At 46.4% G+C, this 19,601-nt stretch overlaps 1 protein-coding gene across 4 annotated transcripts in view; it reads right to left on the bottom strand.

Moving 5' to 3' along the window:
• The window catches only part of Kiaa1549 (KIAA1549 ortholog), a 136,024-nt gene that overhangs the window by 6,922 nt on the left and 109,501 nt on the right, over positions 1 to 19,601 (bottom strand). For 2 of the 4 annotated variants that reach the window (XM_076566506.1, XM_076566505.1), the window contains exons 15-18: positions 18,604 to 18,757; positions 13,797 to 14,114; positions 10,739 to 10,785; positions 7,508 to 7,665 (exon numbers count right to left, since the gene is read on the bottom strand). In XM_076566506.1, coding sequence (XP_076422621.1) covers positions 7,508 to 7,665; positions 10,739 to 10,785; positions 13,797 to 14,114; positions 18,604 to 18,757 — 677 coding nt within the window. Of the gene's footprint in view, positions 1 to 7,507; positions 7,669 to 10,738; positions 10,786 to 13,796; positions 14,115 to 18,603; positions 18,758 to 19,601 lie in introns of all 4 variants that reach the window. The other 2 variants (XM_076566504.1, XM_076566503.1) reach the window with 1 other exon arrangement.

Genomic DNA, 19,601 nt, shown 5'->3' with positions numbered 1-19,601 from the left:
ACATTTTTATGAAGATAAATTTGTGGGCGCCATGGGCCCTGGCCCCCGACTGGGAGTGGCTGCGGCCTTGCTTGCTTGACCTTGATCAGATGTCCTCCCTATTCGGATTCCCTGCCGGTATCCACCCTTCTGAATGCTTAAGGGAAGTTCCTTGTTGTGTATCCTGTATTTTGGGCGTTAACTACTTAGATGCTAGAATGTAGAACATTGAGTCTGGAATGTAGACCATTGACAGCGAACTTCTGCCCTCCGGGGGTTCCTCCATTTGTGCTGTAAGCCTGTACGTATTTAAGGTTTCTTCCCTCTTTCAATAAACGACATTCGACATCCAATCGTATGGATGACCCGCTGTCTCTTGTCTCTATTTTTTAATCCGCAGCCCTTCGCTCGGACATGGTGAACGGTTATCGGTAACGCGGGCGTTACCGCTACAAATGGAGGTTCCTACCGAGATCCGAGAAAGAAGGACCAGCTGACGGACACTCTTTGAAGGCCGGCCGGCATTTTACAGGTGAGAGTGGATTGAAATGGGTGCAATTAGCTCACAGTCAGTTAATTGGACTGTTGAAGCAGGAAGGCACCAAAGTTAAGTAAGGGCAAGACAGCTAAAGATTTTAAATGAAAAAGGAAATCTTCCCAATAGAGAAGAGGGAAGGAATGGAAATTTCCCGTTAGAAAAGGGAGAAAAAATTTTAATCAAGAAAAAAGAATTTTCCCGGTAAAAAGGGGAAAAATTTTTGAAACTAGGCCTAAAGATTGGGGCCCTGTAGAGAAAGGATGAAGGAAAGAGAGAAGCCTCTTCCTGTGGTAATGGAGGATGTAAAGACTTTTTCCAGTTGTAGAGTTTTCAGGATAGCTGAAACTCTGAGCTCTTTCTTCCCGCCAGTGCAGAGCGGCAGCATCTGAATTACAAAGAATCGGCAGGTAGGCCTCATTGCTGCTGGCTGAACAGCAAGCGAGCCCAGAGCTTAAAGTTTTGCTGTCTGTTTGCTTAATTTGGGTTCAAATGTTTTTTATTTTTCCCTCAGAGTGGGAATAATTCAATGTTTAGGATCCCTTCGTGGGAAATGTTTTTCTGTTTTTCCCTTATGGTGGGAATAACTCGTTATTAGGTAGTCCCTTCATAGGAGTAGGAAATTTAAACGTGAGTTTGTGTGTGCGGGGCGCGCCCAGCGGCTGTGGTGGACAAAGGCGGACAGGTACACGCCGGTGGGAGGCAGAGCCGTGATGGAGTGCGGCCCAGGTAGGCGCTGGCAATAGAGCCTGAGCACTGGGCAGAGCCAAGCGAACAGAGGCCGGAAAGGGACTAGCACTAAAAGTTTAAATGGGCCTAATTTCTGGTGAAATATGGTTTCGGTCAGGACATTGAATGCTAAATCAATGCTGTTTGAATAAAGGATGTTCTGTTCTTTTGATTGTCTTAATAAATGTTTGGATGAATGTTTGATCCTCATGGTTGATAAACTAAAGGAACAAAATTCATAATTTTGAACTATATATTAGATGTGCTCTTGTCTGTTGATCATTACTGAAAATTTGGCTCTGCAATTTAAGTTGCTTTCTAGAAATTCTTGGTTTAATTCTACAAAAAATATAACACCTGAAATGGTTTGGGTTGTTAGCTTATTAAATAATGTTGCTAAGATAAACCCATAAATGATAATCTCTTACTGATAAAGAGGTTACAAAATTAATTTTCCAGTAAATAAAATGCAGGTAAATTGTTTGGTCCACATTGTTAATAATTGGCTATTTGTGCTAATGTGTTATTTGGGATCTATAAAAAAGAATCCTCTTTAAAATTTTATAAAATACTCCAGAGTATTACCTAAAGTTTACCTTTTCAAATCCTATGGAGATTGTATTTAATGCTTTTATAATTGGCATATGTAAAAAAGACCATGGAAACAGAAGCTGGTGATAGAATTGCTCAATTATTATTGCTTTCATATTTTAAATTCAAAATGGTGCCGATATATAGAACTGGAAGCTTTGGAAGTACAGGGAAAAAGGTGTTTTGACAAACAGTTATCGATGATAAACAGCCTAAATTAAAAATAAAATTATGTGGGATTGAGATTGGAAGATTATTGGATTCTGGTGCTGGGTATATCTATAATTTCACAAGAATCCTGAGATCCCAATTGGCCCCTTAAAGATTCCACCTCTAACCTACAAGGTATTGGCACAGCTCAGACGCCATTACAGAGCAAGCTACTTTTAAATTGGAAGGATGAGGAAGGTCATGCAGGAACTTTTCAACCATTTGTGCTACCTGACATTCCAGTGAACTTGTGGGGACGGGATGTGTTAAATGGTATGAGAACAGTGCTTACTACACAGCCTGTACAACAGATGCTGAAGAGTTAGGGCAGAGGCTTAGGGAAAATGTTTCAAGGATGCCCACAACCTGTGGCAGACAAAAACTGTGTCACTAGAGGTCCTGGGGATACTAGAGGATTAGGGTCTTTTCCATAGAGGTCACTACACAACACCTTCGATTATACAACCGATAAAAATCACTTGGAAAAGTGATGACCCTGTATGGGTGGAGCAGTGGCCCCTTACTAAGGAAAAATTGGAGGCTGCGTATGCATTGGTTAAGGAGCAGTTAGATGCTGGACATATCATTCCTTCCACTTCACCTTGGAACTCACCTATATTTGTTATTAAAAAGAAATCAGGAAAATGGAGGCTATTACAGGATCTTAGAGCTGTAAATAAAACCATGCTTCTCATGGGAGCAACACAGCCTGGCTTGCCTGCCCCTGTGGCAATTCCTAAGCATTGGCACTTAATTGTGGTTGACTTGAGGGATTGTTTCTCCACCATTCCTTTACATCCTCAAGGGCTATAGTAAAACGCTGCCATCATACCTTAAAGACTTATATTGCTAAAGTAAAAAGGGGGGAGCTAGGGGCTCATCTCTCCTCTCCACATTCTATTCTTTCCCTTGTTTTATATATTTTAAATTTTTTATCGGTGGATTCTGCTGGAGTATCTGCTGCAGATAAGCACTGGAGGGCTCCTGTTGCAAATCATCCTCTGGTGCGATGGAAAGATCTTTCTACTGGCACTTGGAGGGGACCCGATCCGGTGTTGGTGTGGGCCCGGGGATCTGTTTGTGTCTTTCCGCAGGACAATGAAATTCCTCTGTGGGTTCCTGAACGCTGTGTGCGCCCTATGGCTGCTGCTGAATCCCAACATGGCAGAGACCTATTGGGCCTTCATAAAAAACTCTCCCCTTTGATGCCAATGGGGATTGAGAGCCCAATACGGCCAGCCTTGGCAAACATTATTGTTAGCCTAGGAACTGTAGCCATGTGGTTAGATTCTTCAGAAGGTAATGTATGGTAACTTTTTTCAAAAACGTTAAGAATGTACCACACCTTAGAGATTAAGGATAACTCTGAAGGTCAATGAACTTCAGTTGTAAACAGTAGCATGCCAGCTAAGCCTTTTTCGCATTTTGCAACCCCCCTCAAGCTGGTGTAGTACCTACTTGTCAGGAATGGCTCTGTGCAACATTTATTTGCCTCCTGAAATTCATCTATCCCTTTTTGAAGATACCTCAAAATTTGTGAGCCTGAATGTAGCCATTATTGAGGCCATTAGTTCTGCTCCTTGTTTGCTGTTTTTGTTTTCTGTTTTCTTTATGTTTCTCAGTTGTTCTCTTGCAGACCTGCCAGCCTAAGTAGTGCTGGGATCAAGAAAAATGGGCCTTGGTGGTTCGTGTTCCTGGAGCCGTGTCCATGCCAGTGGACCGTGGCAGCTAGACACAGATGATGCTCACACGCTCCAGAAGAGACTCTGACATCGCTGTTGCCATTGTTGCTGTTATAGCAGTGGTGGCCACTGCTGCTATTGTTTCTGGGATTGCTATTTCATAATTGGTTACTACAGCTAGCACAATGGAGACCCTGGCAGCAGAAGTAGCTACCACAGTTAGTTAATCTTTCTTCTTATTGGGCATGATAAATTTAATTCCACTATTATACATTATAATTGGCTTTGAAAGTTGTAAAATTATTGAAACTCAAGTTCCATTTGCTTATGGGATACCACCTTACAAGGACTCCAATTTGCAGTAAGGCTCGTTTAAGAAGGGAATGGTTCAATTGCCTTTAGCCTCCTGGCTATGGGTGGGTTAGGACTTCTGTTGGTCTTTTCTGTGTCACACAGATTGCAAGCCCAGTGCCACTTTGAGATCTTTGGCAGCAGTCACTCTACAGCTCACATGGTTGAGTCTGTATGATAATGAGTATTCAGAGACGGGTAATGCTTGGGGGGCTGCCATCAACCTAAGACAGAGCACTTGTGTGGCCTGGGCAAGTGTCTCTATGACGGGTAAGGTGGTCTGCTGGTCCCACGCAACCTAAGTCAGAAGCTCATTTAATAAAAAGGGGGGAACTGTGGGCACCATGGGCCCTGGCCCCCAACTGGGAGTGGCTGCGGCCTTGCTTGCTTGACCTTGATCAGATGTCCTCCCTATTCGGATTCCCTGCCGGTATCCACCCTTCTGAATGCTTAAGGGAAGTTCCTTGTTGTGTATCCTGTATTTTGGGCGTTAACTACTTAGATGCTAGAATGTAGAACATTGAGTCTGGAATGTAGACCATTGACAGCGAACTTCTGCCCTCCGGGGGTTCCTCCATTTGTGCTGTAAGCCTGTACGTATTTAAGGTTTCTTCCCTCTTTCAATAAACGACATTCGACATCCAATCGTATGGATGACCCGCTGTCTCTTGTCTCTATTTTTTAATCCGCAGCCCTTCACTCGGACATGGTGAACGGTTATCGGTAACGCGGGCATTACCGCTACATAAATTCATGGTTGTATTTATCAAGTTTAATCTATACTTCTATAGTTATTTTTGAAACTAGGCTATCTTCCTAGTTCTTTTATATGGTGTACACACACACACACACACATACACACCCCTACACTTTTGTAAATCATTTCTTCCTGTTCCCTGCGTATGTCTTCTGAAGGTTCCCTACTTGTCAATTTTCATGACCAATCCTCTACAATAAGCCTCCCTCTCACAAATTCTCACAGATCTTCCTTTTGTTTATCTTTTGAGAGAGGGTCTCTCTATGTAGCTCTGGCTGTCCTGGAACTCACTATGTGAACAACACTGGTCTTGAACTCACAGAGATCCGCCTGGCTCTGACTTTCAAGGGCTGGAATTAAAGGCGTAGGACACCACACCTGGTTTCTGGTAATTTTTAAAAACACACATTTGATAATGTATTGTCGTTAAGAAATGGTCTCATGTAGCTAGCCCAGGCTAGCCTCGAATTCACTCTTCAGTCAAGAATGACTTTGAATTGATCCTCCTGCCTCCACCGTCCCACTGCTGAGATTACAGGTGTGTACATGGCTTATGCAGGATTGAGGAATGGCCTCATGTATGCCAGGGAGATACATTATCAACTGAGCTACATCCCCAGCCCCACATTTGATGATTACTTTATAATTAAAAAGTAATTCTAGGAGCTGGAGATGACTCAGCTATTAAGAGCACTCAATCAATCTTGCAGAGAACCTGGGTTCAGTTCCCAGTACCCCCAAAGTGGCTCACAACCCTTTGTAATTCCAACTTCAAAAGACCCAACCCCCTCTTCTGGCCTGCCCAGTCACTGCACTCATGTGCACAGACAGACACACAGGCTAAACACCCATACACATAAAATAAAAATAAACAAATCTTAAAAATATTCTTCCAGGGCTGGGTGGTGGTGGTGCACACCTTAAATCCCAGCACTCAGGAGGCAGAGCCAGGTGGCTCTCTGCGAGTTCAAGGCCAGCCTGGTCTACACAGCGAGATCCAGGACAGGCACTAAAACTACACAGAGAAACCCTGTCTCAAAAAACCAAAAAAATTTCCAATAGATAACATTTTCCATTATATACATTTACACAATTTCTAGCTGGGCAGTGGTGGCAAACACCTTTAATCCCAGTACTAGGAAGGCAGAGGCAGATGGATCTCTGTAAGTTTGTGGCCAGCTAGCCTGGTCTACAGAGCTAGTTCTAGGACAGCCAGGGTAGTTACACAGAGTCCCTGTCTGGAAAAAAAGAAAAAAAAAATTACATGAGTTCATCTCTTGTTAGAAATGATCAGAAGACAGACTATAGTTGAATATTTGACACAGCTTCTATGTTCACGGTCTTAACTAAAACTTGATGCATCTGAATCCGGTCAGCACAGACGCAGTGATCTGAATCTGGTCAGCACGGACGCAGTGCAGCACGGCCCGCACATACAATAACAGAGGACTGAGGCTCTAGGCAAAGAACAGGACCCGGAAAGTAGGAAACCCCACAGAGCATCAGGACACACTGTTCTGTGTTCAACGCAAAATACAAGAATTTTCTAGAATAACACAATAGAAAAATACCTAGTGCGGTGGTTTGACTAGGAGTGGCCCCATAGGGAGTGGCACTCTTAGGAGGCGTGGCCTTGTTGGAGGAGTGTGTCACTAGGGACGGGCTTTGAGGTTTCAGATGCTCAAGCCAGACCTAGTCTATCTCTCTCTTCCTGCTGCCTGCTGATCCAGATGTAGAACTCTCAGCTGCCTCTCCCGCATCGTGTCTGCCTGTACGCCGCCGTGATGACAATGGACTAAACCTCTGAACCATAAGCCAGCCCCAAATAGATGTTTGCTTTATAAGAAACACCATGCTGTGGCCATGGTGTCTCTTCACAGTAACAGGATTTTGACTAAGACATCTAGTAATCACTGAATATTTGGAATCAGCCTAAACGACTTTGTTGATGTCACCATAGAAGTGTATATATACTCCACAAAGAGAAGCTTCAGGCTGGCTTCACAGAGGAGGGAGAGGGAATGACTGGGGAGGGCCATGACCGAGTGAATGGGCTTAAGCCATAAAACACACCAAGGTGTCTTTGCAAAATATACAAGGGACAAGATGAGCCTGGGAAGGGCCATAATCCCAAGTAGCACACATGCTGGGAACAGGACGGGTTCACAAACAGCTCTCAGAGCATTGGCTCATCGTGAGCTGGAAAGCTATGAAAGGAGACAGTGATTCGGGAGGAGTCAAGTCTGAAGCTTGGGTAAACTGCTGGGGTGATACCAACAGCGGCTACAATGAACTCCAGCACCGCCGTGGTGGCCACTGCTTACCCACCAAAGAGCAGTGTCCCCCCCCCCCCCCCCCCACACACACACACACTAAGGGTCTCACAGCTGTTCCACTTACACCTCTGGCGGGCCAATCAGAGGAACATAAAGTACAGTCGTAGGGTGCGGGAGATTGCTCAGGGGGTAGAGGTCCTTGGCACGTAAGCCTGACCACCTGAGCTGGATTCCCAGAATCTACTGTAAAAGCCAGATGGGGTGGCAGCACACATCTGTAATGCCAGCATTCTTAGGGAGAGACGGAAGGCAGAGACAAGCCCTAGCGGGCCAGCTACACTGGCTTGGCAGCAAGTGTCCTACCATGCAGAAATGCAAGCTCAATCGCCGTACCCACCTGTGGTGCCCCCAACAGGCCGAGGACGGGCGACCGACGGCATCTCCTCAGGGTAGAGCCCTCGGGCAGCAAATGGAGCTTCAGCTGATGACTGTGGCTGTGGGGGTTCAGGGGGGACCAACTCTGAAGATGGCAGCAACCCTGGGCCGAAGCTAGGTCTGCTGGGAGAGCACAGCACAAGAGCACGCATCAAAACCCCTTACCTGGCTCTGGAATTGTATTAGGCTAGCGCCCCCTACAGGGCTTTACCACAGCTTCATGTAATTATCTATCTCCTCTAGTGAATACAGGGCATTCACTGGTTCCCTAGGGGCGGCAAGTTTCCTGTTAGTTCAGGGCCCTACCTCGGTACTAAGTCTGAAAGACTACCAGGAGAAGAAAGGAGAGAGGAGGAAGGGGGGGAGAAGGAAGGGTAGAGGAGAGGGGAGGCGTGTGGCTGGAGCCTCGCTTTTCAGTCTGGTACCCCACGCTGCATCCCAGAAAGATGCACCCCAGACCTGAGTTGTTTGATGTTTGCTTTTGGGTTTTTGTTTTTGAAAGAAAAATCTCACTTGTCCATCAAGACTGAAAACCAGTTTAAGAAGTGTTCTCAAACTTTTTAAGTTCTGAACCCCTTTAAACTTAGAAAAAAAATTGTTGAGGGCTCTGAAGAGCTTCTATATGGATTCTATCCATAAGTATTAACTTCACTGTAAGTTAAAACCAAGAACATTTAAGGATACTTGCTGTGGGATGGTCTGTATGTCAAATTGCTCTGATTGGTCAATAAATAAAACACTGATTGGCCAGTGGCCAGGCAGGAAGTAGGTGGGACAAGGAGAGAGGAGAATTCTGGGAAGCGGAAGGCTGAGGAGGGAGACACTGCCAGCTGCCGCCATGACCAGCAGCATGTGAAGACGCCGGTAAGCCACCAGCCATGTGGCAGATATAGATTTATGGAAATGGATTAATTTAAGCTAGAAGAACAGTTAGCAAGAAGCCTGCCACGGCCATACAGTTTGTAAGCAATATAAGTCTCTGTGTTTACTTGGTTGGGTCTGAGCGGCTGTGGGACTGGCGGGTGACAAAGATTTGTCCTGACTGTGGGCAAGGCAGGAAAACTCTAGCTACAGATACTTCCTTTAAGAATCTATTAAAAACACAAGCCTATTTATTACATGTTAGCATAATAATCCTCCCCAACCGCTCACCTCCCAATTAGTGGGGTACTGCCTTAGATTTGACTCAAATGCCCTTCACAGAGGGCATCTAGAGTCTCACACATTTTTTCATTATCTAGAGAATACTTTATTAGTTTCTGTAATCAAACCCACACAGATAAGACCTTACATATTTAATATAGTGTATCATCCCTGTACAAATGGGCAAAAAGTTAAGTTTAACATTTCTAGACCAACATGAATGCTGATTTTTGTATTTTTCCAAAGTCGAAAGCACAGCTAAAGTTTCCAAAAATCCAAATTATATAGATGCACATATATATTTATATTTCTACAAAAGACCAGTAACAGCAGTATGTTATTCATTAATAGTAGCAACAGCCTTTCCAGGTTCTGCATTCATTTTAACAAAATTGTAGATATCCAGCACACTTCATTAAAAAAAAAAAAAGTAAAAAACAAAATTCCCCCAAACAGCAGTTTCCCATGTATTTTATTCTGTCATCTGACATGTGTTCCCTTAGGAGAATCTGCCCTTACAGAGGATGTTCTCAGAGGAGCAAGGAGGATGCTAACGATCTGCTAGAGAACACTCAATCATCACTTCACACCCTGCTTGATTCCACACTGAACTCTGGAATCTCACACAGGGCTCTGAAGGGACTTCCCACACTCTGTTCCATTAAACCCACTGCTCTGTCTTCTGACATCCGTTACTCGGGGAAATGCAAATTATGAAGAGTCTAGGGATATGAACACACTTAATTTCACAATAGTAAAAAAAAAAAAAACTCGCCGGGCGGTGGTGGCGCACGCCTTTAATCCCAGCACTCGGGAGGCAGAGGCAGGCGGATCTCTGTGAGTTCGAGGCCAGCCTGGGCTACCAAGTGAGATCCAGGAAAGGCGCAAAGCTACACAAGAGAAACCCTGTCTCGGAAAACCAAAAAAAAAAAAAAAAAAAAAAAACTCAACTGAGCTCATGCAGAAAAGCCTGTAGGTGCTTGGACACTGTCAAATTCACAACTGCAGATCAAGCTAGCAAATGCCTAATTCTCACTTGAATAGGCAGGATAAAATTCCTCTTCCTGGACCATGTCTGTTACTATCTGATTAAAAAACTTTTGTTTAGATTTATTTAATTTCATGTATATGAGTGTTTTGCCTACACGGATGTATGTGTGCCTGGTGCCCCTGGAGGCCAGAAGAGGGCACTGGGCCCCCTGAAACTGGAATTACAGATTGACTGTCAGTCAGCATGTGGATGCTGGGAATCGAACCCTGACCCTTTGCAAGAACAACAGGTGCTCTTAACTGTCTAGCCGTCTCTCCAGGGCCGTCACTACCTGATTTTTATCTTTTTAAAAAATTTTCATTACCTGATTTTAAAAATAACGTCTTGCTCATAAATATTTTGAACTCTGGTGAATTCTACTCAGCAAATCTTCTGAGCAGGCTCAGAGCTCACTGCCAAAATACCTCTCCTCTACGTTTTGTGTGCTAAGACTCTTGGCACAAACGGATGTTGTTTCACCAAATGCTGTGTCTACTGAAATGGCATTTTTCCTCCTTTGTCCTCTCTGAAGGAGTGTATTACACAGCTCAGTTTTTAACATGCTAAAATCACCCCAAATTGGCTGTAGTACGATATCCTTTTTATATATTGCTACATGCTTGTAAATATTTGGCTTCATGTTCTTTGTACCTTTGTTCATGAGAAAAACGGCCCTTAATGTTTCCATCTTCACAAGGTCCTTGTTCTTCTAATTCATCCTTCCCGGCTCTCATCTCCCTTCCCACCTCTCACACAGTAGCAGAACTCACACTCCAGCATGACGGAAGTCAGGTCGTCAGGCTTGGTGGCAAGCACCTTTACCCACTGGGCCATTTTGCCTGCCCAAGTCCTAATACTTGATCTGGTTAGATCAAGAAAATATACAACCCAGAGTTTGGTAACTATTCAAATTAACTAAAAAATATGGGTCTGTAAAATTGAAAAACAAACAAACAAACAAAAAACAAAACACCAGTCTGCATGAGAAAGCCACGTCAGGATTTCTCCTGGAAACCTTACCTTGGTAACGGGCCTGATGGGGGTGTCATCCCATAGTCTTCGTATCTCTAGGGAAATTGAAAAGAACATAAAAATAAATATTTAATACTTATTACAAATGACAATATCAAGCTTACAAACTTAGGTCAATTTTCAGGAATATTATTATTGTTACATTGTTATTGGGGAGTGTTTGATTATGTTACCTTAGCTAGCCTGGACCTTACTATGTAGAACAGGCTAGTCCTAAACTCAAAAGATCTGCCTGCCTCTGCCTCCTGAGTGCTGGGATTAAGGGAATGTGCTCCCACACCTAGCAAGAACTATTTTTATTTTGTTTGTTGTTGGTTTTTGTTTTGTTTTATTTTGAGATAGGGTCTCTCTACACAGCCCTGGCTGTCCTAGAACTCAGTATGTAGACCAGGCTAGCCTCAAACTCACAGAAATCCACCTGCCTCTATCATCTAAGTACTGGGATTAAAGGCGTACACCACCACGCCCAGTGGGAACTGTTTTCTTATAAAAACTTAGCCTGGTACTGTGGTCCTCCATCAGCAAGCAATGATGGAAGCTTTCCAACTGACTAACTTACTTATGATTTTATTTGTTGCTTTATGTGTAAGGGCGTTTTGCCTGTGTGTACATCCGTGCACCACGTGTGCCGTGTCAGCAGGGCCAGAGGCGGCATCGGATCCCCCAGAACTGGAGTCACAGAGAGCTGTGAGCCACCACATACAGCTGACAGACTGTCCCCGTCCTGTAAGCTGACTGTTTGCTTCACTGTGCCCAAGCCTTTTAATTTCATGTCACCCCAGCTCTCAAGTCTTGGGGTTACTCTGTGTGCTACTGGAGCCAATTTTTAGAAATTGGCTAAAATTTCTAAAATTACTAAAAATTCAAAACTGGGTGATTTAAAATTTAAAACGGGAAGGGAAGGGAAAAGAAAAAGGAAAAAGAGGAAAAGGAAAAAGGAAAGAAGTGGGTTCCAGGTGGCATTTTCACACATAAGTGCCATGACACCTTGTTCTCACCTGTCCCTTGCCAACCCCTTCCCTCCCTCCCTCAGTCTCTGCTCCGGCTTCCACGTCACTGTATTCCACTACCCCTTTCTCCTTGGGACCTCTGCCTGCCCCTCACGGTCCCTTTTCTACTTCCATGCTCTACATATACATAAAACTATAAATCTAGATTCTACATAAAGAGAAAACACACTAGTTCTCTTTCTGAGGCTGGCTTATTTGTTTAACATAATGATCTCCGGTTCTATCCTTTTCCCACAGATGATTTCACTCTTCTTTACAGCCGGATAAAGCTCCATTTCGTATGCACCACGTCTTCACCTGTTCACCTGCTGACAGGCATGGAGGCAGGTTCCTTCAGCAGCCACGTGAACAGTGCAACAATAAACGTGGATGGGTGGGAATTCTTTGGTATGCCGACTTACAGTCCTTCAGGACTGAGGAAGCACCACAGCAGCTCCATCAGTTTCCATTCCCATCACAAATAAGTGTTCTTCTCTTCCCACATCTACCCCAACATTTCTGTCTATCCTTCCTTCCTTCATTTCAGACAGGGTCCCACTAAGTAGCTCTGGCTGTCCTGGAACTCACTATGTAGACCAAGCTGGTTTGGACTCACACAGATCTGCCTGCCTCTGCTGAGATTAAAGGCAGAGGCCACCACACCTAACTGATTATCTAGATATGAATTCCTCATCTCACATGTTTTGAAGTAGTTTAATATTTACTATTATAAAGCTGTAGCAACAACAACAACAACAACAACAAAACCAGTAACAACTAGATGGAATGGTAGTTCTCCCACGTGATAGCAGCTGCCCACACCAAGGATCCCTGCATCACTTGCCTTGAAGGAAATAATCTATGATGAAAGAATCACACCAACCTCAGAGATAGAATTCCACACATATACACATATATGTATACACATACATATATGGAGAGATAGATAAGACACCCCCAGGATTACCTTAACACAGTTTTTTAAAAAAATCAGAAAAACCCAGTATAAATACTCACCAACCAATGAGCTTATATTGTAACCTATTAACTTCTCTCTGGAGTTAATAGGTCACAAACCTTTTAGTGCAATCATTTCATATGGAACTAGTGGAAAGCAGTGAGTGTCATTTCCTTGAGCTTAACTTCTATGTCTTCTCTTAAAGAGAATTTGGGGCAGGGGGATGGCTCAGTCAGCAAACCGTTTGCTGTCCAGGTTTGAGGGCCCTGAGTTGGATCCCCAGCACCCACATCATAATCCAGATACGTGATGGCACACACTTGTAATCCCAGTGCTGGAGGTGGGGGGTGGAAACAGGAGGAAGAAGAACCCTTTGGCTTACTGGCCAGCTGGCCTCAATGAACTGAAAGACCCACCTACCTCAACAGAACGGACAGCGCCTAAGGAGCAGCACCTGGAACTGACCTCTGGTCTCCACATGCCTGTGCACCCGCATGTGAGCAAGCACCAACCCCATCCCTACACACACACACACACACACACACTCACTCACTCACTCACTCACTCACTCACTCACATACAAAGAAGAACTTGACAAAAACAGACAAGATACAAAAGCATATGGGCAGCCAACATTTGCAAATGGCTGTCCTTACCTGTGCTTGGACTTGTGCACCTGCCCCCCACTCCCCGCCCCGGCCTTGGGAACATCTCCAGGACCAGGTGGTCCAAGGACAAGTTAAACAATGTGAGGAGTTTCTATGCTGATCCCTTTACAGAATCAACGAGAGCACCTGACAACACATCTCCCCTTTGTGACCCTGTGAGGAGGCTGGGAAGATGCTTCCTGCATCATCATGACCCACATCATCCCTCCTGCAGGAAAGGATGTGCATCATCACCCGCATCCCTCCTGCACGGAAGGATGCCTCCAACACCAAGAATTAATTGTAATAGAAGATAAAACTAAGAACTACCAAGCAGCTTTAAATCTAATCAAACGCAGCCAAAGTTTTGAAGCAAGCCTTCAAGTGATACAGTTAGGTAACAAAACTCAAGCCCCGTGCCCAGAAGAGAATTCCAGGAGGCTAGTACTTACGCTGCAGGGGTTGTTGGCCGACTGGGCTGGACTGTAGAAAGACCCCCACTGCGTGGCTCGCCTTTCTTCCCTGGAAGGGGTACTATTCACAGGCAGGCTGGCCGGCACCCCAGGACCTGCTCCCGGGGCACTGGGAGGCTGGCTGCTGGGGGCCACGAGGGCGAAGGCGTCATCCAGGAGGGAGTGCATGGTCTGGCGCGCCTCCTCGATGGACGGCTGGGGGGGGATGTACTGAGAGGCCGAGAAGGGCAAGCCCGGATACCTGCTCAGCTCAGCAGAGGACGGCGTCTGCACCTCAGCCGGAAGGTCGGGATCAGACTGCAGGAGAGGCAAGAAGAATGACATGTGTGCTTCCCTGGGGGCTGGGGACAGAGCATGAAACAAAGTTCTGGCGCAGAGTGGAATTTAGCAATGGTCCTGCCGTGTGGGGAAGGGTTTGTCCTAAGAATTAAAAATCATCTACACATCTAGACATAGACAACCGGAGAAAAACCAAGCGGGAATATTCAACTTCTTTTCTGTAAAACTCAACCACGTGAAGTGGATCTCAGAACCTGGAGGTAGACATCTTCCCTGAGAACCTAAGCGGCCACAATTCACACTTCCAAGTGCGCACACCACACAAATCCAGTCAACTCTCCATGGGTGTACAAGCCAAAAGGAGGAGCAGCCTACTAACAGTCAGAAACACCGTGTCTGTGAATAAGTAATTCAAATAACTGTTTAAAAACTGCTTACATGGTAATTAGTGACAAATATTCAGAAATTATGTCTCTAAAATGGAGGTATCTGAGTCATTAAAAGTTTAATGTCCTATACCCACAGTTTAAGAAGCAAGAATCAGGCCGGGCGGTGGTGGCGCACGCCTTTAATCCCAGCACTCGGGAGGCAGAGCCAGGTGGATCTCTGTGAGTTCGAGGCCAGCCTGGGCTACCAAGTGAGCTCCAGGAAAGGCGCAAAGCTACGCAGAGAAACCCTGTCTCGAAAAACCAAAAAAAAAAAAAAGAAGCAAGAATCAGAGAAACTAGGTGGCTTTAAAAAATAAATAAATAAATAAATAAAAAAGCAAAAACTTTCTTCTTTTTCATTTTATTTATTGAGACAGGGTCTTACTATATAGCCTTGATTGGCCTGGAACTTCCTATGCAGACCAAGACGGCCTTGAACTCTGAGAACCACCTGCCTCTGCCTCTGCAGTACTTGAATTATAGTCAAGATTTATTTTATTTTACATTGTGTGTGCACCAGCACACACACACTCACACACAGAGTGCCCAGATCCCAGTGGAAGGTGCTCACCTACACCCCAGAGCCCCAGCACTCCAGGCCCTTCCCACCTCCCACCTCATCCTCAGGGGTCATACTTTAAAGGAGACACTTTAACTTCTGGAGCAGGACAGACAGGTTCTGAGGCTGGGAAGGGCAGTTCCTTTGGGGTCCCCCTGGCACGGGAATCCAAAAAACCAGAAACCCCAAAGGAGAGCCACAAAGTCAGAACTTCCCACTCCTGTCTCTTCGCTGCCTCTTCCGGTCTGGGCCTCTACTGTCAGAACCTGAAGGTCAAGAGCTCACTTTCCCACATGCCATGGTCGAGCACAATGCCTCACAGGGAGACAACCCAACAGATGAAAACCAGAGGGCCACAAAGCTAAGACTTCCTCAGGCTCTTGCTTGGGTTGGAATTTAAAGTCTACTCTCTTGAATTCCGGTCTGCTGACCCTGTTCTGATTCAGTGCTGCTTCGTTCAAGATATGAACAAACATCAGCTCACCCCAGACAGGGCCCCAGGCCCCAATTCTACTCAAGTGTAGCCAAGTTTCACTGGGGTGACTTACAGGAGAATTCGGTGAGACTTCAAGGGGCGTGGGCAACTGACAGACATCAAGAAAATCTGCCTCCTGGCAATTACTAATCCTTACACATAGTTCTTCAGAAGGGAGGAGCTTTGGGTTTCCTGAGCCCCTCCAGCCTGCCTCAGGATAAACACAACAGCTCTGATCTCCAAATGGCAGCGGCCGTGAGGATGGCGTCTTACGACAGACTCCTGCGCCTGCCATTTTCACCCGTACACGGGGAACTCCTCTAGACATCGTGGTTCTCGCCTTGCGGTGGTTATTTGGCAATGCCTAGTGGGCTCTTAAAAGAGCAACCTCACATCCTGGTTTAGGCTTGTGCCTGCTGCCCTGGTTTCATCACCGAAAGCACCTCCGTTCTCTCCCCAGAGCATCTGGTTTGGACACTAAATGACGTCAGGGGGTCAACACTGGAGCGTTCTGCTGCTGCTGCTGCTGTTGTAATGAGATAAGATCTTTCTACCTCCAAACGCCTGGGCTCAAGCACCCGCCTGGCCGCAGCTGGGACTGTGGATGGGCACCAGCAGGCCGGGCGCCAACAACAACTTTTAGTCAAGAGCCAGACAATAAATATTTTAGGTTCTGCAAGTCGTAAAAGTCTGTCACAGCGCAGCTCAAAAAGCAGCCAAAGACAGCATTCAAGCAAGGGCGCGGCCACCTTACAAAAAGCCCTGTGTTGACCAAAACAGCGGCGGCGGGCTGGATGTGGTCCAAGGGCAGAAGCCTTCCAGGCCCAAGCCAGAGTGGAGACTGGCCAAAAGGGGTTGAGGATTCTGGAGGACAGCCCTCAAGGAGAAGTTATTTTGAGAGAAAAAGTGGAAAATTCCAGATCATTTAAAACTATGCGGTGCACATATGGTCTTGAAGGTAAAAAAAAAAAAAAAAAAAAAAAAAAATCTAGCTAGGAAAAGGTGAATTCTGAGAAAGGCATGATTTGTGAAGCACACATCACAGAATTTCAGGCAGAGTCAAAAGTTAAGTACATCTAGGGAGGAGTTTCTGAGCAGGGAATCTTTGGAAAGGCAGTCCTAGAGACAGAGTCCAAGGAGGTGCCAGGAAGGTTCTTCCCATCAACTCTTGGAGGAGCCCTGCACTCCCCGTGAAAGACGGAAATGGAGAAAACAAAGGCAGGGCCCATCCGAGCCAAGCGCAACGGCATCTGCCTGCGGTCCCAGCACTCAGAAGGTTGCTTCAACTAAAATTTTGAAGCTAGCCTGGGCAACATAGCAAGATTTTGTTCCCCCTAATTAAGTTAAACCCAAAAGCAGAGCAAAGGACACCATGAGGGGAGCCTGACATTTGCCGTCAATGAAGATGAGTGAAGGAAACATGTCACTCCCTACACAAAATTCAACAGGAGGGTGGAACTCCAGGGCAGGAAAACAAGGACCTCCTGCAGGCTCCCTTGGGAGGAGCCCAGGCTGGCCAGGAAAGGTCGTGGGAGAAGGGAAAGGGATGCGGTTTCTTGTCCTATGACTCATTCCACAAAAGCACCAGGTGACCATATGGAAGGCCTCTGAGGACCGGTTCTCTAGACTGAGCCAAACACCGCCAGTTCCTGGACACACGCTTCCCAAACACTCCAGCAGGACAGGAACACTCCTCTGTTGCAGAAAAAGCTGGTGTGTGTGTGTGTGTGTGTGTGTGTGTGTGTGTGTGTGTGTGAGAGAGAGAGAGAGAGAGAGAGAGAGAGAGAGAGAGAGAGAGAGAGAGAGAGAGAGAGAAGGGGATTCCTCCCCGGTCAGGGAGCACGGCATTCAGAGAGAGGAAGAGAAAGTACTCCATTCCTTCGCTCTACAGCGGCATCGATAATTAGCCGCTCTAGCTCACAAGAACCCTCATGAGCAGGTTATGAAGGTCAGTCAGGCTTCAGAGCACACTGAACTCGCAAAGAAGAACCTGTTTCTTCCAGATGAACTTGACGGCATTAGACCACAGCCTTACGTCAGTACCGTGCTTGGTACATGTGTATACACATTTTGAATGTTTTTCCATATTAGGTGTCATTTGGGGGGGGGGGATGGAAACCTCAAATAACGTAAGTGCTACAGGGCGCCTGTGTCCCTCACAATGCCTTCTCTAGGGACGTGCTTGTTGCAAAGGTCACACAAATAAAGCTGGCCCTCTAAGTCTGCTCGGCACAGTAGGGCTGAGTCCTTCACTCTCCCCCGGCTGCCAGGGAGCTGTGTCCTCGGGACTCTCCCTCTCTTCCCAGGGCATCTTTGTGCCTCCTGCTAAAGGTCCCTTGAGAAGCTAGGTTTCCTCCTCAATGGAGCCTGTGTGTATATGTCACAAGGTATCAATGTCTGCCTTCATCACTTCAAGTCACACTGTCCGCTTCCATTTGAAAAAAAAAAAAAAAAAGGTTTTCATTCTGATTTCTACTAAGCTCTTTTTGCCATGAAAAATGTGTGTGTGTGTGAGTGTGTGAGTGTGTGTGTGTGTGTGCATGTACGAAGGCTGATATCCCTAATCTGAAATCAGAAACTTTCTGAGCTATGACATGATGCTCAGTTGGGGATTTTGAACATTTCACATTTGTAGACTTTCCTAAGCTCAACTGGTAAAGTTTGCAGACACGTTCCAGTATATCCAGTATCTGAAGCACTGTAGTTCCAGCATTTTGGATAAGGGAGTCACAACTGTGTGTTCACTCTGTGAGTGTGTGTGGGGTGTGTGTGCAAACAAAACAGAAAATATCCAACCCCCCCCCCCCCCCCCCCCCGCCAGCTCCCACTTCGAAGGCGGATGGGCCAGCACAGAGAGGAAGGCCTGGGACACACTCCCAGGTGTCACCCAGCAGCTCCTGGGCTGCTATGACTCAGGCTTCGCTGCCTGGTGCCCTGGCATCCACGGGGCACAGGGCAGCAGCCACTACTGTGCACTCTCCTTTCTCATCAGGGCACCCTCCTCAGAGCTCCCACCCTGGTTCCCAAGGGCGCGGGATTACGCACTGGGCATCCAATATAGGCCGAGTTGTGCACACCCGGGGGCCGCTTGTATGTGCCATCACTGTCTGTGGTGATGAGTCTGTCCTTCTCGGCATCAGCGGGACAGCCATTGACCTGGTGTTTCCGGCGTGGCTTAGGAGAACGCTTTATCCGTGAGCTGATGGGAAAAACAGAAATTATCTTCACAGGAAATAAACCTGTTAGCCACTGCCTTACCACGTAACACCGAATGTTTTCTGAACGCCTATGATGGGCTGGGTACTGCAGGAAAAGCTCCAGGGACTCTGACAAAGTGACAGCCACAGTCTGGGCCCTACAGACCAGACCGAACTGACACAGAGACAAGAGAACAGTCTGTACTCAGATCATCATTTAATGACGTGGCCAGTCAAAAGGTGGCTGGTCCAGCTGGGCGCTATTAATACCCCACAGGTGACCTGAATGGGTGAACAGATCTGAGGCTGAGGAGGGACATAAGACGAGCCCAGGAAGTGCCAGCCCAGCAGGCTGAGAGCCAGAAATGGCTGCAGAGGACCCTGGGGGCAAGATCAGAGGGCCATCCACTGTAGTCACAGCTCCGTGTGGCTGGCCACAGACAGAACCGAAATAGAGGAAGGCGCCACCTGCTCCAGGAGTGCAGGTTTGGGCATCGAAAGACAAGCTCATTGTTTTATTTACTTCTTAGAGTGTAGGTGTTTTGCCTCCCAGAAAAGGACACTGGATCCCCTGGGACTGGAGTGACAAATGGTTGCGCATCACCATGGAGGCGCGGGGGATCGAAGCTACGTCGTCCGGAAGAGCAGCTTCCGCTCTTAACCACTGAGCTCTTCATCCAGCCCCAGTGTATTTACAGAAAACACGCCTACACGATGGGGTAGGAGCTGCCAGGTGGGGAGGTGGGACCAAACTGAGAACAAGCATGGCGGCCTGCCACACTAGCTCGTGACTGTCCAGGCGATAAGACACGGAGGTGAGGAGTAAGAAGGAGGAGTGAGAAGAGC

This window comes from Peromyscus maniculatus, chromosome 3 (assembly GCF_049852395.1).
Source record: "Peromyscus maniculatus bairdii isolate BWxNUB_F1_BW_parent chromosome 3, HU_Pman_BW_mat_3.1, whole genome shotgun sequence".
NCBI classification, from domain to species: domain Eukaryota; kingdom Metazoa; phylum Chordata; class Mammalia; order Rodentia; family Cricetidae; genus Peromyscus; species Peromyscus maniculatus.
The sequence above is the reverse complement of the archived record's forward strand: the minus strand, read 5'-3'. Positions and strand labels throughout refer to the sequence as shown.